Here is a 23,600-nt window from a genome sequence, read left to right on the forward strand (position 1 = left end):
CGCTGATCGGACTACGACTGTGGTTGCCTGGGATACTGCCCGCATTGAGGCTGATCCCTCACCTGTGGTAGAGTGGGAGGTCGTTTCAAGGTGTGGCAGGGGGCGAAAGACATTCCGGAGGGCTGAACGGAAAGCCTCTCCAGTTTGTCTGACGAACCGGTTTCAGGCTCTGTCTCAGGCTGATACTGATCTTCGGCCTGACATGGTTGCTTGTCCTGTTCCAGAGGTTGCCCCTCAGTCTGCAAGATCCGGGCAGTCGCAGAGGGTGGGCTTACTGGTAGTTGGGAGCTCCAACGTCAGGCGCGTAATGGGGCCCCTTAGGGAAATGGCAGCAAGAGAGGGGAAGAAAACCAATGTGCACTCCGTGTGCATACCGGGGGGAGTCATTCCAGATGTGGGAAGGGTCCTTCCGGATGCCATGAAGGGTACAGGGTGCACCCATCTGCAGGTGGTCGCTCATGTCGGCACCAATGATGTGTGTCGGTATGGATCGGAAGAAATCCTCTCTGGCTTCCGGCGGCTATCTGATTTGGTGAAGACTGCCAGTCTCGCTAGCGGGATGAAAGCAGAGCTCACCATCTGCAGCATCGTCGACAGGACTGACTGCGGACCTTTGGTACAGAGCCGAGTGGAGGGTCTGAATCAGAGGCTGAGACGGTTCTGCGACCGTGTGGGCTGCAGATTCCTCGACTTGCGCCATAGGGTGGTGGGGTTTCGCGTTCCGCTGGATAGGTCAGGAGTCCACTACACGCAACAAGCGGCTACACGGGTAGCAGGGGTTGTGTGGCGTGGGCTGGGCGGTTTTTTAGGTTAGATGGCCTTGGGCAAGTACACAAAGGGCAACAGCCTGAACGGGTGCGGGGCAAAGTCAGGACATGCGGGGACCAAGCAGCAATCGGTATTGTAATTGTCAACTGTCGAAGCTGCGTTGGTAAAGTACCAGAACTTCAAGCGCTGATAGAAAGCACCGAAGCTGAAATAGTTATAGGTACAGAAAGCTGGCTTAAGCCAGAGATAAATTCTGCCGAAATTTTTACAAAGGCTCAGACGGTGTTTAGAAAGGATAGATTGCATGCAACCGGTGGTGGAGTGTTCGTCGCTGTTAGGAGTAGTTTATCCTGTAGTGAAGTAGAAGTGGATAGTTCCTGTGAATTATTATGGGTGGAGGTTACACTCAACAACCGAACTAGGTTAATAATTGGCTCCTTTTACCGACCTCCCGACTCAGCAGCATTAGTGGCAGAACAACTGAGAGAAAATTTGGAATACATTTCACATAAATTTTCTCAGCATGTTATAGTCTTAGGTGGAGATTTCAATTTACCAGATATAGACTGGGACACTCAGATGTTTAGGACGGGTGGTAGGGACAGAGCATCGAGTGACATTATACTGAGTGCACTATCCGAAAATTACCTCGAGCAATTAAACAGAGAACCGACTCGTGGAGATAACATCTTAGACCTACTGATAACAAACAGACCCGAACTTTTCGACTCTGTATGTACAGAACAGGGATTCAGTGATCATAAGGCCGTTGCAGCATCCCTGAATATGGAAGTTAATAGGAATATAAAAAAAGGGAGGAAGGTTTATCTGTTTAGCAAGAGTAATAGAAGGCAGATTTCAGACTACCTAACAGATCAAAACGAAAATTTCTGTTCCGACACTGACAATGTTGAGTGTTTAAGGAAAAAGTTCAAGGCAATCGCAAAATGCGTTTTAGACAGGTACGTGCCGAGTAAAATTGTGAGGGACGGGAAAAACCCACCGTGGTACAACAACAAAGTTAGGAAACTACTGCGAAAGCAAAGAGAGCTCCACACCAAGTTTAAACGCAGCCAAAACCTCTCAGACAAACAGAAGCTAAACGATGTCAAAGTTAGCGTAAGGAGGGCTATGCGTGAAGCGTTCAGTGAATTTGAAAGTAAAATTCTATGTATCGACTTCACAGAAAATCCTAGGAAGTTCTGGTCTTACGTTAAATCAGTAAGTGGCTCGAAACAGTATATCCAGACACTACGGGATGATGATGGCATTGAAACAGAGGATGACACGCGTAAAGCTGAAATACTAAACACCTTTTTCCAAAGCTGTTTCACAGAGGAAGACCGCACTGCAGATCCTTCTCTAAATCCTCGCACAAAAGAAAAAATGGCTGACATCGAAATAAGTGTCCAAGGAATAGAAAAGCAACTGGAATCACTCAATAGAGGAACGTCCACTGGACCTGACGGGATACCAATTCGATTCTACACAGAGTACGCGAAAGAACTTGCCCCCCTTCTAACAGCCGTGTACCGCAAGTCTCTAGAGGAACGGACGGTTCCAAATGATTGGAAAAGAGCACAGATAGTCCCAGTCTTCAAGAAGGGTCGTCGAGCAGATGCGCAAAACTATAGACCTATATCTCTGACGTCGATCTGCTGTAGAATTTTAGAACATGTTTTTTGCTCGAGTATCATGTCGTTTTTGGAAACCCAGAATCTACTATGTAGGAATCAACATGGATTCCGGAAACAGCGATCGTGTGAAACCCAACTCGCTTTATTTGTTCATGAGACCCAGAAAATATTAGATACAGGCTCCCAGGTAGATGCTATTTTTCTTGACTTCCGGAAGGCGTTCGATACAGTTCCGCACTGTCGCCTGATAAACAAAGTAAGAGCCTACGGAATATCAGACCAGCTGTGTGGCTGGATTGAAGAGTTTTTAGCAATCAGAACACAGCATGTTGTTATCAATGGAGAGACGTCTACAGACGTTAAAGTAACCTCTGGCGTGCCACAGGGGAGTGTTATGGGACCATTGCTTTTCAAAATATATATAAATGACCTAGTAGATAGTGTCGGAAGTTCCATGCGGCTTTTCGCGGATGATGTTGTAGTATACAGAGAAGTTGCAGCATTAGAAAATTGTAGCGAAATGCAGGAAGATCTGCAGCGGATAGGCACTTGGTGCAGGGAGTGGCAACTGACCCTTAACATAGACAAATGTAATGTATTGCGAATACATAGAAAGAATGATCCTTTATTGTATGATTATATGATAGCGGAACAAACACTGGTAGCAGTTACTTCTGTAAAATATCTGGGAGTATGCATGCGGAGCGATTTGAAGTGGAATGATCATATAAAATTAATTGTTGGTAAGGCGGGTACGAGGTTGAGATTCATTGGTAGAGTGCTTAGAAAATGTAGTCCATGAACAAAGGAGGTGGCTTACAAAACACTCGTTCGACCTATACTTGAGTATTGCTCATCAGTGTGGGATCCGTACCAGATCGGTTTGACGGAGGAGATAGAGAAGATCCAAAGAAGAGCGGCGCGTTTCGTCACAGGGTTATTTGGTAACCGTGATAACGTTACGGAGATGTTTAATAAACTCAAGTGGCAGACTCTGCAAGAGAGGCGCTCTGCATCGCAGTGTCGTTTGCTCGCCAGGTTTCGAGAGGGTGCGTTTCTGGATGAGGTATCGAATATATTGCTTCCCCCTACTTATACCTCCCGAGGAGATCACGAATGTAAAATTAGAGAGATTAGAGAGCGCACGGAGGCTTTCAGACAGTCGTTCTTCCCGTGAACCATACGCGACTGGAACAGGAAAGGGAGGTAATGACAGTGGCACGTAAAGTGCCCTCCGCCACACACCGTTGGGTGGCTTGCGGAGTATAAATGTAGATGTAGATGTAGAGGAAATGCAAATCGACGTGTATCAGATTTGTTTTTGTGGCATGTATGACAGTGACGATGAGTTTGGTTGCGTTAAACGAGTGATCTTAAGTCTAGATCTTCTTCTTCTCCTTCTTCTCTTGACTAGTGGTACGAGATCACTTGCTCGATATACTCAAATCCTTCTGGAGTTCCAAAAATGCAAGGTTTTCAATCCCCTACTACAAGCGGACATGTGGGCTTCCACGATTGTGAAACTCAATTCGTGTCCAGAAATCGAGTACGTTTCACAAGAATATTTTTATTGTATTTGATCTGCTTCATGAAAGCATCGACATAGCGAGAAAAATGTCTGTTCAACTCAACGGTTTTGATTCAACGAAACGCTGGACTTCATCAAGAAGTAATTTGCTAGGAACTTCATCAGGTCGGCTTAAAAAAAAATCCACTTATTACAGCTGAAAATAATTATTAAAGCTGGAGGATCGATACAACAAATAAATATAATTAATTCGTTGTGAGCTGTTCGTCAAAATGATCCAGATCCTCTGACATTCTTTAAATGTAAATGCTTGTCATCGACATGATGTTATTGTCCTCGTATAGCTCTGAAGCACGCACTGATCATCGACTGCACTCTAAGTCATTCAAGCATTCAGAGTGCATAAAGGAAATAGTTTGTTCCTTGAAAATGAGGATCGGAGCCTAGAATTCACTGTTGGAAATAATCCAATGGCATCATTTTTAGCGGGATCTCTTCGTTCAAGCCATTGATGCCGCGTGGAAAGAGATGAAGCCATGATTCCTTTGCTTGCAACTGTCTGTTCACATTTGCAACATCGTCCTTAGTTTTGCGAACAATTTCGTTTGTATGTCTACTTTCCTCGAAGCCACATTAACATCTAGTAGCTCGTGAGCAATTGGTCCCATTACAGTTGTTTACACAGGAACGAATTGCGATGCATTTACTGGCTGTGATTCTGTGTCATTTTCGGCAGGGACTTCTTTATCTGCCTGTATCGATTGATATGCCTGTAAATATTGCTGCACTGGTACGAATCCTCCCCTGATGGAAAAATTGATAGCATTAATTGAAAATTGTTTGCCGTCATTGGAATGCACAGTTCGGGGGATAATATGAAGGCATTCGTCGATTGTATCGCATTCGGTAACACAGGCTTATTCATTTTGTGATCCGCTTCTTCCCTTTTGTCAATATGAATGCGAGTCAGTGAAATAAAACATGTTATCAAAATGCATGAGACCGTACGCATTGCGAGCAACAATCAAAATTCCGACGTTATGTTCGGTGAACAATAAGTTTATCGAAGTACAAGGATTTAGGAAACTACTTCCATAATCTTCCCTGTCAAGTAAACTGCCATTGAAGATTCCAGTTTCATCATCTTACTCAACAAGAAAGGCATTCTCAAGCATGAGTCCGTCATGTCTTACAACATGAAGAATTCTGATCCCTAAATACCCGCGATTATCAAGCGGAAAGGCACCTAGTTGGTTTCTACTTTCCCAATCCATCTCCTCAGTCAAGTTTCGATGTAAAACATTGGCATTCCATTAGCTTCGTGCTAGAGAAGCAGCATGAACTAAATTTTCCTCGATCATATAGAATAATTGGTGTCGAATACTTCCGGATTGAAATATTTCTACATTGGTTTCGTTCCAGTAAGCATTACAGTTTACGACAAAACGTTACTTCGCAAGTGATTTGGAGCGTCAGTAGGATGATCGTAAGATCCGTTTGGTCGTTCTGGCTGAACTGTAATGGCGCGGACGACATCCAACGTATCTAATCGCATCGCGCAAAAAGATTTACCCTCACATACTTGAAGAGTGGGGTATTTGCAATAAGCCAGTAAAGAGAGTTTAAGACACAGTTCGGTGGAATGTTATAATCTGTGGATATTTTCAAGTTCTTCAGAGTTTCAGTCACCACAACAGTTCCTTTGTCTGTGCTTCATCGAGGAAGCAATTCAAACGTCTTTCTACATCTACATGTACAACTACAACTATACTCTGCAAATCATCGTGTGGCACATGGCAGATGGTACGTCCCATTGTACCAGTTATTAGGGTTTCTTCCTTTCCCATTAACGTATGGAGCGCGGGAAGAATGATTGTTAGAATGCCTCTGTGCGTGCAGTACTTATTCTAATCTTATCCTCACAATCCCTATGTGAGCGATACGTAGGGGGTTATAGTATATTCTTAGAGTAATCATTCAAAGCTGGTTCTTGAAACTTTACTAGTAGACTTTCTCAGGATAGTTTGCATCTACCTTCAAGAGTCTTCCAGTCAGTTCCTCCAGTACCTCTGTCACACTCTCCCATGGATTAAACCAACCTGTGGTCATTCGTGCTGCCCTTCTCTGTATACGTTCAATATCCCCTATTAGCCCCATTTGGTATGAGTCCCACACACTTGAGCAATATTCTACAACCGGTCGCAAGAGTGTATTGTAAGGAATCTATGTTCTAGACTGATTACACTTTCTCTAGCATGCAACCAATAATTCGAAGTGTGCCACCTGCTATAGCCACGAATGAACCTATGTGATCATTCCATTTCATTTCCCTACAGAGCGTTACACCCTGGTATTCCTATGAGCTGACCAATTCCAGCAGTGGCTCATTGATATTACAGTCATAGGACACTACGGTTTTTCGTTTTCTGAAGTGCAGAAGTTTACATTTCTAAACATATAGAGTAAGTTGCCAGTCTCTGCACAAAGTTGAAATATTATCAAGATCTGACTGAATATTTATGCAGCTTCTTTGAGATAGTACTTCATTATAGATAACTGCATCACCTACAAAAAGCCTGAGTTTACTATTAATATTTTCTGCGAGGTCATTAATACACAATACGAATAGCGATATACTTCCCTGGGGCACATCCGAAAACGATTAAATTTCATCAGTGAAATTTACATTTACTTTGTTGTAGCTGATCAATGGACTAAGTTGGTACAGAATGAAATTTTACCTTTTAAACTAACCAAACTCCCATGTACTCCCTAGTCGAAATAATGGCTATTGCACACTCGCTAGGGGATGGAGCGATGTACACAGTGCTCTGGCCGCAAAAATTCCAAGAGGAATACGAACTACCGCTTTACATCTGTTGCCACGATACTTGAAGCACACCGCCTTCACTTTGGAGACGTCTTCACTATTTTTCGACACGTAGGTTGCGCGACGAGAGCTCTGTTAATTTAGTTCTCAAAAATGCTTTTATAAGACGAGACTCTTCCCACTGTGTCTCTTCTACGTCACATAGTATGGCTTCAACCAACCGCTTCCTTGTTATAGGTGAATTTTTATTTTTCTTGCCGGGTCGCCGCTAGCCTTGTTAATGCTGTCTAGCCACTTGCCCACCATCTCGGCTGTGTTTATTCAAAAAGTATTATACTGTTATTGCCCAATTTCTTTCTGCACTGCAGCTGGGCCTTCTTTGTTAATGTCAATTGGGGTTTCCCAATGCCATTAGCCACGTGCATAGACCTCCTCCAAACTGCGTTCACTTTATCTCATTTATGCATGCTCTTGTCGTTATAAGGGTAGATATTGTTCTGTTATTCGGTGCATGAGGGTATTACAATTGCTTCCTGTTAACAATATAGACTTGAAGAACGAGATTTTCACTCTGCAGCGGAGTGTGCGCTGATATGAAACTTCCTGGCAGATTAAAACTGTGTGCCGGACCGAGACTTGAACTCGGGACCTTTGCCTTTCGCGGGCAAGTGCTCTACCAACTGAGCTACCCAAGCACGAATCGCGCCCCGTCCTCACTGCTTTAATCCCGCCAGTACCTCGTCTCCTACCTTCCAAACTTCACAGAAGCTCTCCTTGCAGGAGCTCTTCTCCAGGGGTAATCAAATCACAGCAAACAGTTGAACCCAGTTTGCACATATAAGACTGGCGATCTAGATATCTAAATGAACCATAGAATTCACAACCTTGGTAAATTCTTATTTTTGAAACCGATAATAGTGGCTAACGGGCAAAAATTCTAACAATCAAGGAAGTAAGGAGCCACTAGGATCGGGCGAGGAAGCAGGGCCAAGTGCTGGTAGAAGAAACACAACACCTTACTTCTAATGCATTTATTAAAACTAGCTAAAATACAATATACAATCTGCCAAGATAATGAATATAGGGAGAACCAAAACTTAAGAAACTAGTTCATCAACAATTTAACATTGTACCACGCAACACAGTACTGCGTATGCCTTAAGGGCTGCAATCGCAAAGAAAGCCTGAAGGGCCAATTTAGCAAGAATACATATAACGTGTTCAGCCTGAAGGGCTGTGCAACTTCCAAGTAAGGGGCCTGAAGGGCCAAATTTACAAGATAAGAAAATCTTAGAAATATCAACTGGAAAATAACAAGTGCTTATTAACAACCCGACCGTAAGGGCCAGGTAATAAATGAAATTAGTCAAATTCTGCAATACGTAAGTAATAGCGACGAATTTATCAGTAAGCCGGCCTTAAGGGCCCCAGTACACTAACAAGGGAGGTTAAGTATTAAAACCTGATTTCAAAGCCTTAAGGGCTGTAGAGCTTCCAAAAGGGGAGCCTGAAGGGCCAAGTCATCAAGGTACTTAATAAACAGCTCAGCCTGGAGGCCTGACCTATGGTTAAGGTTAGGCAATTTCTCAAAAATAGAAGGCAAATCAACAAATTTATCAATAATCGAGCCTTAAAGGCCACAGTACATTTAGAATTATCATTGAGCATTAAGAACTATCATACAGCGAAGCAATTCTCTAAAACTTAGCAACCTTAAATAAACCAATTGATACTATCCAGCTTAAATCCTAGGGACAACAATACATGCATATACTTCTAAAACTTGCATAAAATCTAAATTTAAAAATGCAAAGAATCGCACACCAATATGGCCAGCAAATTTACAAAAGTTTAACCACAGTTGCTGAGTATGAAATACAAGCAGCTGCAAGGCTACCAATCAGTCATCGTGCCCGAATATCATGATTTACAATCTTCAGGTAGTACGGAGCATGAAAAATACAAGGGGAGCCCCAAAGAGGAATTAAATGATGCCCTTCAATTACAAATCATTAGACCGCAGCGTAAAGCTGCCACATTTCACAAACTGGCGTAAAAGCCACCAGCTCAATCGACACTGTTCATATAGGCAAACATACAAATAAAACTCTGTAATCCTGTAAAATTTTCAGTCTAAAAGGGGGCTGATAATAACATACGGTATTGCAACAATCTTTAAAATAAACACATGCACCAACAACTTTTAAGGTGTGCACAGCCACGTACATCACAAATTTCTTTTCTTTCCCTCACATACACAGAACACGTAGGCTTGGAACTGACTACCAAATTGGTCACAAGAATCAATAGATAGCCTCCAATACATCAGTACCTAATCTCCTAGTGTGACATGACAGAGTAACCGTTCACATTCACAGCCTTTGACTCAACATGTTCTACTATCCTGGTTGTACAGCATCGCCCATGCCCGGAGTGTCCACTACAAATTTTAACCAAGCAATTCACGCTCACGCCGACGCCTAACCGAGGAACCAGCCCAGCAGTACAAGAAACACCTACACACTCTAAGTCAAACTCTGCAAACGCAGTGTAGAACTAACATTCAACCTTTTCCTTCATAGGTTCAGAACTGGCGAGCTAAACCGGTGGACGGAAAACACACAATGTCGGCGGCAGCAACATAAACGAAGTCGGAAACAACACCATAATACAAGGCAACAGCAAGTCAAAAGCACAACGGCAATAGCGAAATATACTCAACTTCAGTACCCGAGGAAAACCTGCCGCCCACAGTGCTCAAAACATTCCCGGAGCAACCGTCCTCGACGACTCCCACTATTCTCCGGAACAGCAACATCACAGCTCCTTATTTCAATTCTCTTCCGACAAGAACCAGCATAATCGGAGCTAACGGATTCTCCAAGTCAGGCGCGCTATGTCATATAACCTCACGGTGGAATGAGCCGGCCGACACAACACAAACCACCGGAAGTAAGACAAACAAGCACTTCCGGAGTCGATGGAGTACTGCCACGCTTCACGACTCAGTCACTCCACTCCACCGACCTAGAGGGAGGGGCATGAGACGAGGAGAACAGACGGCGTCGCCACGCGGAAAAGCGCCGGCGAGGGTTTAAACGAGACGGACAGAAGCACGTCTCAATTTTATTTGAGCAAATAAATTAAAATGTGACTACCAATGGTACAGTTTACTCTCATATTTGTTAACTGTCATCAGCATTTTATGTGGATCTCACTAAGAAAATTTTTTATTATATTACTGTAATTTTTGATTTAAGATAATGGTGCATTAATTTTGTGTCACGTAACTACAGTTAATACAGTTGCTATACAGCACCCATTTCTAATGTAAAGAAAGGTTCCTTACTTTACTGGTCGAACATCACCACGGAAAACATAGTCGAAGGTTGTGTAAACTTAGTATATACTGCGTGTGATTTTCATAATTTGTGCTAAACGTCTTATCCTACAATCAAACATGTGTATTAAATCACCTTTGGATGACTTCATAGTTTCTATTTGCCAAAATTTCTGCTATGTTCACCACTGTTGCCCCAGTCATCACATATTCCTACTTCGTTGTGCCCAGAAGCTGTCCTGAAGTACCCCATAAATTTAAATTGTTGCTCGTACAGTGCACAGACAATGTCTTAAATGACAAAGTGCTTATCTAACTTTCTTATTAAGATTTGGTTGTTTATATTATATAGAATTACTTTTCTGTCTTTATTAAGCTGATCAACTTCTTTTTTTTTTTCATTTTATGACATAGATTTCGTACCTGTTCCACCGGTCATCCATAAACACTATTTCACTCAGTGGACACTTTTTGTAATTGTTCCAACCGTGATTTATTCAATTGACTGATATATATATCTGCCTTTAGATTTTTACGTTTCTTAGTTCGTAACGACTTGGAACGAAGAAAATTACGTGGAAGCTATAGGAAATACAATATGGGAACAACGACGAAAAATATTCTGAAGCTTAAATTGACATGAGGGAACTAATAATTAAACGTCACTTACAAACAACCAGTAGAAACTGGTAGAGTTGAGACTTTGAGCATATCAGACGTATCTTTTCTAAAGTACATATTTTATAATGTAATTAAGCTCCTTGAAAGTTATCTCTATAATTGGGAGTGTATGCTGAAACTGTGTTTAACGAGTTTCTCGCTGACAATATAAAAATTGTATGACTTCAAAGTTCCAATTACAGTTTGAGATCTAGAATGTGCATAACTACCATACTTTTGAACATGATCTTATCCACCCAAATTAATTTTTAGAAATGTGATTTTAACTAATTTGAAATACATCTCATTGTCTGTAAATGGGATTGTATCAAAGAACAATTCACAAGAATTCTCAGCATAAATAACTGTTAAGTAATTTGAATGTGTCCTATTACTAAAAACGCATTTGTTGAATTTACATGAAATTTCACTTATTGGAAGATGTTTCTAATACTCTCAAAATTTTTAACTAAGCCCTACAACAAATTCTTGCCTTGCAACGAGTAACTCGACTCTGCTCTGGCTGCACCGGAAATTATGATCAGAAATAAATCACTATGCAGTAATTTGCCTTCCTACTCTTGTTTAAGTTTTCTTGAGTTCCTAATCAATGTTTTTTAACTAATATAAATGAGGAAAACCTAATTAGAATGCTGAGCACATGGCTAATACCTCTCCCTAATTACCAGCACGTAGATTTATTAGACACAATAAAATCTTTGCAGAGTAATAATTACTGAACTCGCGCTTGCAGTTAACAAAGTCCAAATAAGTTATCTCTCTCTTTACACTCTCATCTTAACAATCTATCAAGTAGAAATTTCTATGCGGTACTTCTGCTATCTAAGCTGCTCACTCTACCATGAATAAACAGATAACTTTCATTGTATTTGCATTCAAAGATGCACCAAATGGTAATACACCAAACTGTTATTTACTACTATTTCATTTTCAATTTCTGTACCCTTCAACTTATCTTCCTTTTTCTTTCAGAGCCACATAATGCACCTACGTGGGGAACAAATAAAGACGTAACGAGCTCTGAAGTTGGCTCCAATACGGCAGGTGTTCGGAAAGCCAGCAAAACTACAAACACTGGTATTGACGATCAACTGACGCCGCCTCCAGTAAATCTCCCCATAGGCAATTCCAGTCTGATGGCTACTAATATGACAGCGATAAAAGGTGAAAGCTATCTAAGCACACCAAAACCAAGGAACCGAGTGGAATCAGAAGCCATGAATGGCAGAGAGTATTCTGGTGGACTTGCAAAAGTGACGATTCAACAGGTAAATTTGGTCATTGTTGGAGGTTTTATTCTTGGTATTAAATAAATTTAAAAGTTTCCCTGATTTGCTAGCTCCGTTGGTTCAATGTTTTAGGAATGTTTGGAACGCAACGAGAAGTGCATAACCCATCGACCACAAGCTGGTAACGCCAGAGACAGCACAACCAGCTCTGCAGCCGACAAACAAAAGCGCGCGTTGTTGTCCCGTCCCAAAGCCGAAGACATTTCAGGTCCAGGAAGTGAGTCGTCGCAGAAGAGCACCGAACTGGATGGTACTGACAGGAGCTATGAGGTAGAGGATGACAGCCAGGAATTCCAGGAAACAGCTAGCGACGAAGACGATGATAATGACAATGAGGATGAGGAGAACACAGCTGTCAGCGAAAAACCAGAGGATGACGAAGAAGGAGAGTATGACGACGATTATGACGGAGAGAGGAACGACATGAATTCAGATGGAGAACTTGAGCTTCCTAACGACGGAACTCCAGATGAGGATGACGCAGACGAGGTGGCCGATAATGCGGAACTCAACAAGGCAAGTACTTATCTCTTTCCATCCTTAGTTTCATACGATACTATAAAAATGATTTGTGCCAATTTACTGCAAGTCAAGGCCAAATATTTTAACACGCAAATTGCCAAAAGAGCCATAGAAAAGAGTGACACCACATTCATCATTTTATAATACTGGGTGGATGCCGATCAACTGGATGAATTCAAAGAACAATCAAGAACCTCAAGATCACTCATAAAGTTACCTGCTGATTGTCTGAAATCTTAGTCAACGTCCACAACATGCAACACGCTATCAATAAAACGGGAGAACAGATTCCAGAGATACAATTTATGTTCTAGACTAGAATACGTTTTAAACTAAGAAAATTACGCGTTAAGCAGTGGTTGGGAAGGGAGTAAGACAGGGTTGTAGCCTCTCCCCGATGTTGTTCAATCTGTATATTGAGCAAGCAGTAAAGGAAACAAAAGAAAAATTCGGAGTAGGTATTAAAATCCATGGAGAAGAAATAAAAACTTTGAGGTTCGCTGATGACATTGTAATTCTGTCAGAGACAGCAAAGGACTTGGAAGAGCAGTTGAATGGAATGGACATTGTCTTGAAAGGAGGATATAAGATGAACATCAACAAAAGCAAAACGAAGATAATGGAATGTAGTCGAATTAAGTCGGGTGATGCTGAGGGAATTATATTAGGAAATGAGACACTTAAAGTAGTAAAGGAGTTTCGCTATTTGGGGAGCAAAATAACTGATGATGGTCGAAGTAGAGAGGATATAAAATGTACACTGGCAATGGCAAGGAAAGCTTTTCTGAAGAAGAGAAATTTGTTAACATCGAGTATAGATTTAAGTGTCAGGAAGTCATTTCTGAAAGTATTTGTATGGAGTGTAGCCATGTATGGAAGTGAAACATGGACGATAAATAGTTTGGACTGGAAGAGAATAGAAGCTTTCGAAATGTGGTGCTACAGAAGAATGCTGAAGATTAGATGGGTAGATCACATAACTAATGAGGAAGTACTGAATAGGATTGGGGAGAAGAGAAGTTTGTGGCACAACTTGACCAGAAGACGGGATCGGTTGGTAGGACATGTCCTGAGGCATCAAGGGATCACAAATTTAGTATTGGAGGGCAGCGTGGAGGGTAAAAATCGTAGAGGGAGACCAAGAGATGAATACACTAAGCAGATTCAGAAGGATGTAGATTGCAGTAGGTACTGGGAGATGAAGCAGCTTGCACAGGATAGAGTAGCATGGAGAGCTGCATCAAACCAGTCTCAGGACTGAAGACCACAACAACAACAATGTCCCGTCGATGATGAAGCCATCACATTGTGCTTATGATCGAATTAGGCGAGGTTGGAAACGGAAATCGAACGTCTTTTCCCCGGAAGCATACCGGCACTAGCCTTCACCGATTTCGAGGAACAAAGAAAAACATGCATCTAGATGGCCGTATTGCAATTTCAACCCACTCCTCTGGGGCGCAGGTGCTGTCTTATCATTAATTCAGTGTGTTTGAACTGCAAATAATGTCTATGTAAATTTATTATAACAAAATTAATATCAACTGGGAATGTGAAAGTTTCAAACACATTAAACCTGTGTGGTTTTCCGGGACTCGAAACGGAACCTTGCCATTGCCAGATGGTTTCACCAACAGAGCTACCAATGCACGAGGAACGGCACTCTTTCGGAAATGTGACACGTACAGTAGTAAGGAGGCATTCACGTAACAAATTTACGAAATTGATTCAAGAGTCGATCTTGAATATCACTGTCGGTAAGAGAATTTCTTGTTTTACAGTATCATGGAGACGAAAAATTAATTCTGTAAGTGTAGTATGATTACCGCAAATGACAGAACAACACATCGCACATTGGTGAAGGTAAAGCTGTTTGTGATAGAAAGCTCAAAACAAGGAAGGAGAGAAGTTTAGCCGTAATGTCCTGTCAAAAAGTAGGCCGTTAAACACGGATTATTACTGGCAGTTTCTACGAACTCCACGAAAAGTGGTAGCTACTGTTTAGCCATATGTGCTTTCTGGCCAGCAGGGAGGAGATCTGTACGAGCAAAACTCTCTCCATAGGCATCACAAACATACTCGGTGGAATTCAGGCACGGACAGTGAAGCACTCACGTCCGGGGACGTATGAATACGTGATACAGGGCGATATCTCGTACCGATACCAATACTTAAGACGGTATTGGTGCGTCGATATTATAGGAATAAAAGTATCGATGCCGGCAGTGTTGCAAGGTCCTGTGTGTTGATGTATCTTTGAGCTTTTCTTGAGCACAAAAGGATTCATTAGAGTACAATACGAATTATGGAAATTATGCTATCTCATGAACCAGCTGGCGTCTGATACCAAGTTAAGAATAGATACTTAAAACGCAAACGAATTATGCGACTCAACATGTTTATGTATGCTATCCATATGTGTTAACTTTTGCAATTCTTTTTCTCTGAGGCAAAAGCACTAACTTTCACTTACACTATGCTTTTTTTTCCAATCGTCTTGACCAACTAGGATCACGTTAACAACTTTAGTTTCATGCAATTTTGTCATATGATGACATGATGGAGACCGTGGCTGTTGTTTGAAGACAAATGTTGATGGTGTTAGGACAGCAACCAGCCACAAATTTACTTTCAATTCCTTTATTCAAAGGGTACCGTACGAAGGATGTCCTTTGTTGTTGTTTCCTATTCTTCCAGTATTCCCTAATTTTCTCCACATGAAGTCTCTTCCTTTCTTCTGTCCATGTTGTTCCCGATTTGTTATTTTTCTGCTTTGAAAGCCTTCCATATTTAATATTTTATTTTTAAAACAGTTTCTTTCTGCTATTTCTGATTCTTTGATGTTGTTTCTTTCTAGATCTTTCCTTACTTCTGTAATCGAGGCTACTGTCGATTTCTTCTTCCAGAAATATAGGTCTATTTGTTTTGTTAGTCTGTTTCCATCCATTCGGTAGAGGTGTCAGAAAAAGTTTAATCTTCGTTTGGCCATTACTTCAGATATTTTCTCCATATTTTTGTAGGTCTTCTCATTACTTCTTATTTTTCAACCATTTGCAGTTTTTATTGCACCCATTATTTTTGTAATAATCCTTCTTTCCAGTACCTCTAGTCTGTCCATCTTATATAGTTCATCGTTAGTCATTCAGATTCATATAAACATTCTGGTCGTACCACTGTGGTGTAGTGTTTTAGTTTTGTTTTTCTAGATATTCGTTTCTTGTTGTAAATATTTTTGGTCAAACCATACGCTCTTTCCATTTGGTCAGTTCTTACATGTACTGCAGATTTTTCTAGTACATTCTGTTCTATAGTCTCTCCAAGATATTTAAATTTATTTAGTCGCTCTATTTTGCCTATTTGTGTTTCTATGAGTTTTGGCGCATTTTTTTATGTTTGTCATGAATTTTGTTTTTTCAGCTGAAATTTTGAGACCAGTCCTTTTTGCTGTTTTGTTCAGAAGGTTTATCTGAATAACTGCCTCTGCCAGGTTTTCTGAAAGTATTGAAAAATCTTCCGCAAAGGCCAAGCAGTTTACCTTAATTCCATTTGTTTTCCTTTCCAGAGTTATTGGTTTAATTTTGTGATTTTTTAGCTGCGAATTCCACATCCTTACAACTTTTTCTAGAACACAATTAAAAAGTAAAGATAAACCATCACCTTGTCTAAAACCAGTTTTTATTTCAAATGGCTGAGATACTTGTCCCACAATTTGACTTTAGATATTGTACTTGTTAGTGTTTCACAAATTATATTTGCTAATTTTGATTTATCACCAAATTCCCTAATGGACTTATCCATTGTTTCTCTGTCTATACAATCAAATGCTTTCTTGAAAACAATAAATGACACTATTATCAATTTGCTGGTTAACCTTCTATGGCGAATTATTGACTTTAAGTTAAAAATTTGTTCTGCTCAAGATCTTCCCATTCGAAAACCACCTTGATATTCACGCAGTTGTTTGTCTAAGTATCTACCACTCTGTTCAGGAGAATTTTTGATAATATTTTGTATGCCACTGGCAGTAGTGAAACTCCTCTGTAATTACTGACATTTTGTTTGGCTCCCTTTTTATGTAGCAGGTGGATTAATGCTGTTTTCAATTCAGTTGGAACCTTTTCAGTTTTCCAAATGTTCTCAAGAAGTAGTTGTAGATCCTTTACAATTTTTGGTTCTGCCCACTTCAATAATTCTGCTGTAATGGGGTCTTCACCACTTCCTTTATTGTTTTTGAGTGTTTTGATGGCTTCATGAATTTCCAACTCTGTTGGTGGGAAATCTTCTTCTAGATTTTGATCTTTTAAAATATAAAAGTTAATAAATGCGAGTTGCGCTATGTTTACATCGATCAATTGACGTATAAACTCGATAAATTTTTTGAGTGATTGGGTGCATACTTACTATTACTGACATATGTTGCTGATCTCTGATGTGGTTATTATACAATGCGCATCTACACGCATTATAAATTAAAGTCCCTTCCTCGTTTTTCTTTCTGTACCTGAAGGCTAATCTCAGAAACTATTGTCCACAAATAGACAGACTGATTCACGAGAAAGGTTTTTGTAAATAATTTATTAAAATTTCGTGAAATTTGGCTGAGCTATGATGATATTTGTCGATCAAGGCGTCCCTCCTAAGAACTTCTCTTGCTTGCTCTGTTTACATAATTTAATTAGTACTAGAATTTGGAGTTAATATTCAGTTACCTAAAGTTGTTCTCTGAATTTTAATTACAACTCCACGCAGTGGTACGTAAACAAAATTACAAATCAAATGGTTCAAATGGCTCTAAGCACTATGAGACTTAACATCTGAGGTCATCAGTCCACTAGACTTAAAACTAAGTAAACTTAACCAACCTAAGGACATCACACACATCCATGCCCGGAGCCGGATTCGAACCTGCAGCCGCGTGGTTCCGGACTGAAGCGCCTAGAACCGCTCGGCCACAGTGTCCAGCTCAAATTTACGGCAACGCCATATAAATCGAGCGACTGTACAATGCGCGAAACCGGGACGGGAGAATAGCAACGCGTTTGTATTCTTCCCACCGTGATTCTGTAACTCCGATACGGATACTCCGAGTCTTCATTGCTATACTATCAAATTATCGAACACTCGGTGCTGATGCCGATACCACAGGTACATGGGCAGCCACAGTTCCGTACGCAAAAACATATGAGATTCAGGAAATTTAGGGTTCGACGATACGTTTGGTGCACGATCTCGAGATGGGTAAGGAAACTATCATCCCAGGACTGATCTTGGGAAGCTACAGAAAACGTAAGTGTGAGTGGTCCGAATGGGATCCAAACATCGTTCCTGCCTCAAGCGCTGGTCCAGTGCACCAGACACTGATCCACGTAACCCGATGCAGAAACACGGAGATCTGATCTGTACTGTACAACAGACTGTGTCCTGGCCCCAAACATTCCTTCTACGCTGAAGATGGAGTCGTCATGGAATCGACATATTTTTTGTCAATTTTCCAAACTACGGTGGGATATGCTCGTAAAGGAAGGGCTCCTAGAGTGCCCTAGAGTGCAACCTAGAGTGCCGTGTGTAAACACCCTCTCCTAGGGCGAGCAGTCAGTAATTAGATACACGCGTGATTCGTCGCTTTTATACGTATCACATTCATTAAATCTTCCATGCACAAAAGTTGACAATTTCACGATTATGCTAACCACAGGAAAGGCAACCCGTATTTAGGTAATTGAGATGAGGTCACTATTCTAGCGGCCCGGTTCTCCAGTTTCCCAGAACTTTCTTCCGAGGTATGCCAACGGCCTTGCCGCAGTGGTAACATAGGTTCCCAGAGGATCAGCGAAGTGAAGCGCTGTCGGGCTGGGCTAGCACTTGGGTGGGTGACCATCCGATCTGCCGAGCGCCGTTGGCGAGCGGGATGCACTCAGTCCTTGTGAGGCAAACTGAGGGGCTACTTGATTGAGAAGTAGCGGCTCCGGCCTCGGAAAGTGCCATACGGCCGGGAGAGCGGTGTGCCGACCACATGCCCATCCATATCCGCATCCACTGACGCCTGTGGGCTGAGGATGACACGGCGGCTGGTCGGTACAATTGGCCCTTCATGGCCTGTTGAGGAGGAGTTTAGTTTAGTTCTTCTATGTTAAATTCTATATGACTACTTTTTCATATAATTGCATGTACTTTTGTTGCCTGTACGTGCGTTTGCCTGATCTGAAATGGCAGGAGAGTAACAAGTTCCTTTCTCAGACAAATAAAATTAATATACCGCTCTTCCCTCTAACTTAACAACCGTCAGCTATGTTCTAAGGAGAGTAATAAGGACAGCAGCACATGGTACGAGGCTTCCTCTGATGACAAACACCTGCACGAGAGATGAAATCTCTGCAAGTGTAGGTGTAATTTATGCATGTGTCTTTGAGAAGCATTGAAGAGTAGAGCACATCTGGTAACACTGCCTCACACACATGTCATTATATTTGCATCTACTGCTAAATGGCAACTGAAGAACGTGAGATAATGGAGTGACAACATAGCGGTTTCCATGCCCCTGAAATACGTGCGACTTCCAGTGAGGAAAAAAATTGACTCTAAGAGCAGCTTCAGAAAGTTCCAGTGTCTGAGTGCATTCGAGATACTAGAACAAAGAGGTGGAACTTTCTCAGACGAACCGAAAACAAACTTAAGCCTAAGAAAAGTCGAAAATATATGTATCTAAAGATCGGCAATGCTTTCTTCAGAAACCTGGAACGTTTACCGGTTGCAGTGCAATACTGCCAATTTCATATCCATAACGTGTAGGATTCCTGTCCCGACTTAGAAAATTGTTGTGCTCGTCATCATAATATCAGGTCATTACGTGTGGTCTTCACTAAGCATCACGTCTGCAAATTGCCCAAACAAAGGACAGTCACAGGTGGTTAACAATCTCTAAATATGATCCACGTGCCGGTCGCGGTGGTCTAGCGGTTCTGGCGCTGCAGTCCGGCACCGCGGGACTGCTACGGTCGCAGGTTCGAATCCTGCCTCGGGCATGGGGTGTGTGTGATGTCCTTAGGTTAGTTAGGTTTAAGTAGTTCTAAGTTCTAGGGGACTTATGACCTAAGATGTTGAGTCCCATAGTGCTCAGAGCCATTTTTTTTATGATCCACGTAAATACCAAGTGTCAGTGGTTACCAATCTATCATTAGATATCGTGATGTACAATGTGACCCTGCCCCATCCCCATAAAAGTAACACAAAATTTGGGATAAAAATATCCCCAATAAATATCGGGTGTTTGGAAATTCCCGTTACAAACCTCTAGGACTTGTAAAGGAAAGTGAGTAAATAATACTTTGAATAAGAACCCATGTCCAAAAACGTACTGTTTCCTTGCTACAACCGTTTGAAAACATTTTTGCTAGGTAGGTTTACAACAGGGCAGTCGTGGTGGGGGGGGGGGGGGGGTGCTTACGTTGGACTGGCTGATGTCATCCGACGACTATCCTACCTCTCTCGGTTTGCTTGAGCATCATTAGATTAGATTAGATTAGATTTACTTTCATTCCAATTGATCCGTAGTGAGGAGGTCCTCCAGGATGTGGAACATGTCAGAAAAACAACAATACATGACAAATATTTAAACTAAAACAAATAAGCTAATGTACCATTCCACAGGTCCCAAGTGGAATGATCGTCATTTTTAATGAACACTAAGAGTCATTTTACAAATACTATTGCACTGAATTTAAAATAAAAAAGTTTTATATTTATTTATAAGGTAAGAAACATGTAATACAACTACTGTAATACTTATTTACAATGAACACATTTCTGCACTGAAATGGTGCAGAAGTTAGATTATACTTACACACACACACACACACACACACACACACACACACACACACACACACAAATTTTCAGTGAACACATTACTGCACTGAAATTGTGCAGAAGTTATGTTGTACTTATATACAAATCAGTTGGTTTTCCTCAGAAATTCATCAATGGAGTAGAAGGAGTTGGCCACCAATAAATCCTTTAGGCTTCTCTTAAACTGAATTTCATTGGTTGTTAAGCTTTTTATGGCTGCTGGCAAGTTATTGAAAATGTGTGTTCCTGAATAATGCACACCTTTTTGTACAAGACTAAGTGACTTTAAATCCTTGTGAAGATTATTCTTATTTCTAGTATTGATTCCATGAATTGAGCTGTTGGTTTGAAAAAGTGATATATTTTTAATGACAAATTTCATTAAGGAATAAATATATTGGGAAGCTGTAGTTAGTATCCCTAGTTCCCTAAACAGGCTTCTGCAGGATGTTCTTGAGTTCACACCACATATAATTCTTACTGCACGTTTTTGTGCCCGGAAAACTTTAGCTTGGCTTGATGAATTACCCCAGAAAATAATCCCATATGACATTATGGAATGAAAGTAAGCATAGTATGCCAGCTTTTTCATTTTTATATCCCCTATGTCTGACAAAATTCGCATTGCAAACAGAGATTTGTTAAGACGCTTCAGCAGTTCTGTGGTGTGCTCCTCCCAGTTGAATTTATTATCAAGCTGTAATCCCAAGAATTTAACACCGTCCACTTCTTCTATCTTCTTGTCATCATATGTTAGACATATACTCTTGGGACACCCCTTACAAGTTCTGAACTGCATGTAGTGTGTTTTTTCAAAGTTTAGTGACAAAGAATTGGCTAGGAACCAGTGATTAATGTCTACAAATATTTTATTGGCTGATCTTTCTAAGACTACACTTGATTTGCTATTTATTGCAATGTTTGTATCATCAGCAAACAAAACAAACTTGGCATCTGGTAATGTTACTGATGAAAGGTCATTGATATACACAAGAAAAAGTAAGGGCCCCAAAATGGAACCTTGTGGGACCCCACATGTAATTAGTTCCCAGTTGGATGATGCCTGATAGCTTGATACATGTCTCTTTCCTAATAACACCCTTTGTTTCCTGCCAGAGATATAAGATTTGAACCATTTTGCAGCATTTCCTGTTACACTATAATATTCTAGTTTACTTAAAAGGATATTGTGATTTACACAGTCAAATGCCTTTGACAAAATATACCAGTTGCCTGCAGTTTTTTGTCTAATGAATTAAGTACATTTTCACTGTAAGTGTAGATAGCCTTCTCAATATCAGAACCTTTTAGAAATCCAAACTGTGACTTTGACAGTATGTTATTAGAGATAAGATGGTTATAAAGACGACTGTACATTACTTTTTCGAAAATTTTTGAGAATGCTGGCAACAGTGAAATTGGACGGAAATTTGATGCTATTTCTTTATCTCCCTTCTTAAACAGTGGCTTAACTTCAGCATATTTCAGCCATTCGGGAAATATTCCACTGATAAACGACTGGTTACACAGATAGCTTAATATGTTACTTAGCTCAGAATCACATTCTTTAATTAACTTTGTTGATATTTCATCATACCCACTAGATGTTTTTGATTTTAAAGATTTCATGATGGACATTATTTCTGTTGGGGTAGTGAGGGTCAAATTCATATTATGGAAGTTACTTGAAATGTCTGGTCTAAGGTAATCCATAGCAGCATCTACCGAACCTGACAACCCCATCTTTTCAGTAACAGTTATAAAATGTTTGTTAAAAAGTTCTGCAACACTATACACATCTGTCACCAATGCATCATTTACTCTTAATGCTATTTGTTCCTCTTCATGTCTGGTTCTACCGGTCTCCTCCTTCACTATATCCCATATTGTCTTTATTTTGTTATCTGATATGACTATCTTTTCCTTGTAATATATTTGCTTTGACATCCGTATTACAATCTTTAATATTTTGCAGTATTTCTTATAATGTGCTATAGCATCAACATTGGAAATGTTTCGGATTGACAGATACAGTTTTCTTTTTGTTTTACAAGATACCCCTATTCCTCGAGTAATCCATGGCTTCTTTGTAGACTTTGCTCTAACCTTGGTAAGTTTTGGGGGAAAGCAGTGTTCAAATAAAGTAAGCACTTTATTAGCAAAAATGTTATATTTTTCATTCATGCCATGAGCACTGTAAACATCAGTCCAGTGAATGTCTCTGAGGAGTGTCCTAAAATAATCAATTTTTGGCTTACTGATTACCCTCTTGAGCTCAGATTTAACAGATTTTATATCCTGTTCAGTATTAACATTTAACAGAAGGAACTGCATGTCATGGTCTGAGAGGCCATTGACTATTGGTTTTGTAATATAATTTTGTTCATTTGACTTTTCTATAAAGATATTATCAATGGCTGTTTGTGAGCAAGTGGTTATCCTAGTGGGGAACTTTACTGTGGGAATTAAGTTGAATGATAGTGTTACTAACTCAAATAGGTTCTTATTGGGAGAGTCTTTAAGGAAATCTACATTGAAATCACCAGCAACCACTATTTCTTTGTTTTTGGTTGTTAAATGGGCCAGTACAGCTTCAAGGTGGTTTACAAACAGATTAAAGTTACCTGCAGGTGCTCGATATACACTTAATATTATGAAAGATTTTTTGTGAAAATCTAATTCTGTTGCACATGCTTCCATATGCTGTTCTAGGCAAAATTTATGAATGTCTATGTTCTTAAATTTATGACAGTTCCTGATGAATGTGGCAACTCCTCCTTTCTCCATTTCTGATCTACAATAGTGAGATGCTAACCTAAACCCTGTAACACTTAAAAGTTCTATACCAGTGGTCACATGATGTTCAGAGAGGCAGATTATGTCAGCTGGGTTTGAAGACTCTAATTCATCTAAGCAGATAGTTAATTCATTAATTTTATTTCTCAGTCCTCGAATATTTTGATGCAATAAAGATAGCTGACATTTCACATTGACTGACTTAAAATTGGATGGAGTTAAAATATCTGCTGACAGTTGAAAATTCTTAACCAATGGCTGTTTATGTTGATGTAATAAGCTGGAATTATGTTTTTTGATTTCTTTCTCAAACTGAAGGTTTGTCTCAGTTCTAACCTCTCTTAAAATTTGTTTTCTTTCTGTC

General features: G+C 40.5%; 1 protein-coding gene across 1 annotated transcript in view; it reads left to right on the forward strand.

Annotated features, from left to right (window-relative positions):
• Positions 1-23,600, forward strand: part of LOC124796121 — a 387,418-nt gene that overhangs the window by 316,203 nt on the left and 47,615 nt on the right. Inside the window, exons 4-5 of the mRNA XM_047260211.1 lie at positions 11,757-12,052; positions 12,146-12,589. Coding sequence (XP_047116167.1) covers positions 11,757-12,052; positions 12,146-12,589 — 740 coding nt within the window. The remainder of the gene's footprint in view (positions 1-11,756; positions 12,053-12,145; positions 12,590-23,600) is intronic.

Source organism: Schistocerca piceifrons, chromosome 4 (genome assembly GCF_021461385.2).
Source record: "Schistocerca piceifrons isolate TAMUIC-IGC-003096 chromosome 4, iqSchPice1.1, whole genome shotgun sequence".
Taxonomy (NCBI): domain Eukaryota; kingdom Metazoa; phylum Arthropoda; class Insecta; order Orthoptera; family Acrididae; genus Schistocerca; species Schistocerca piceifrons.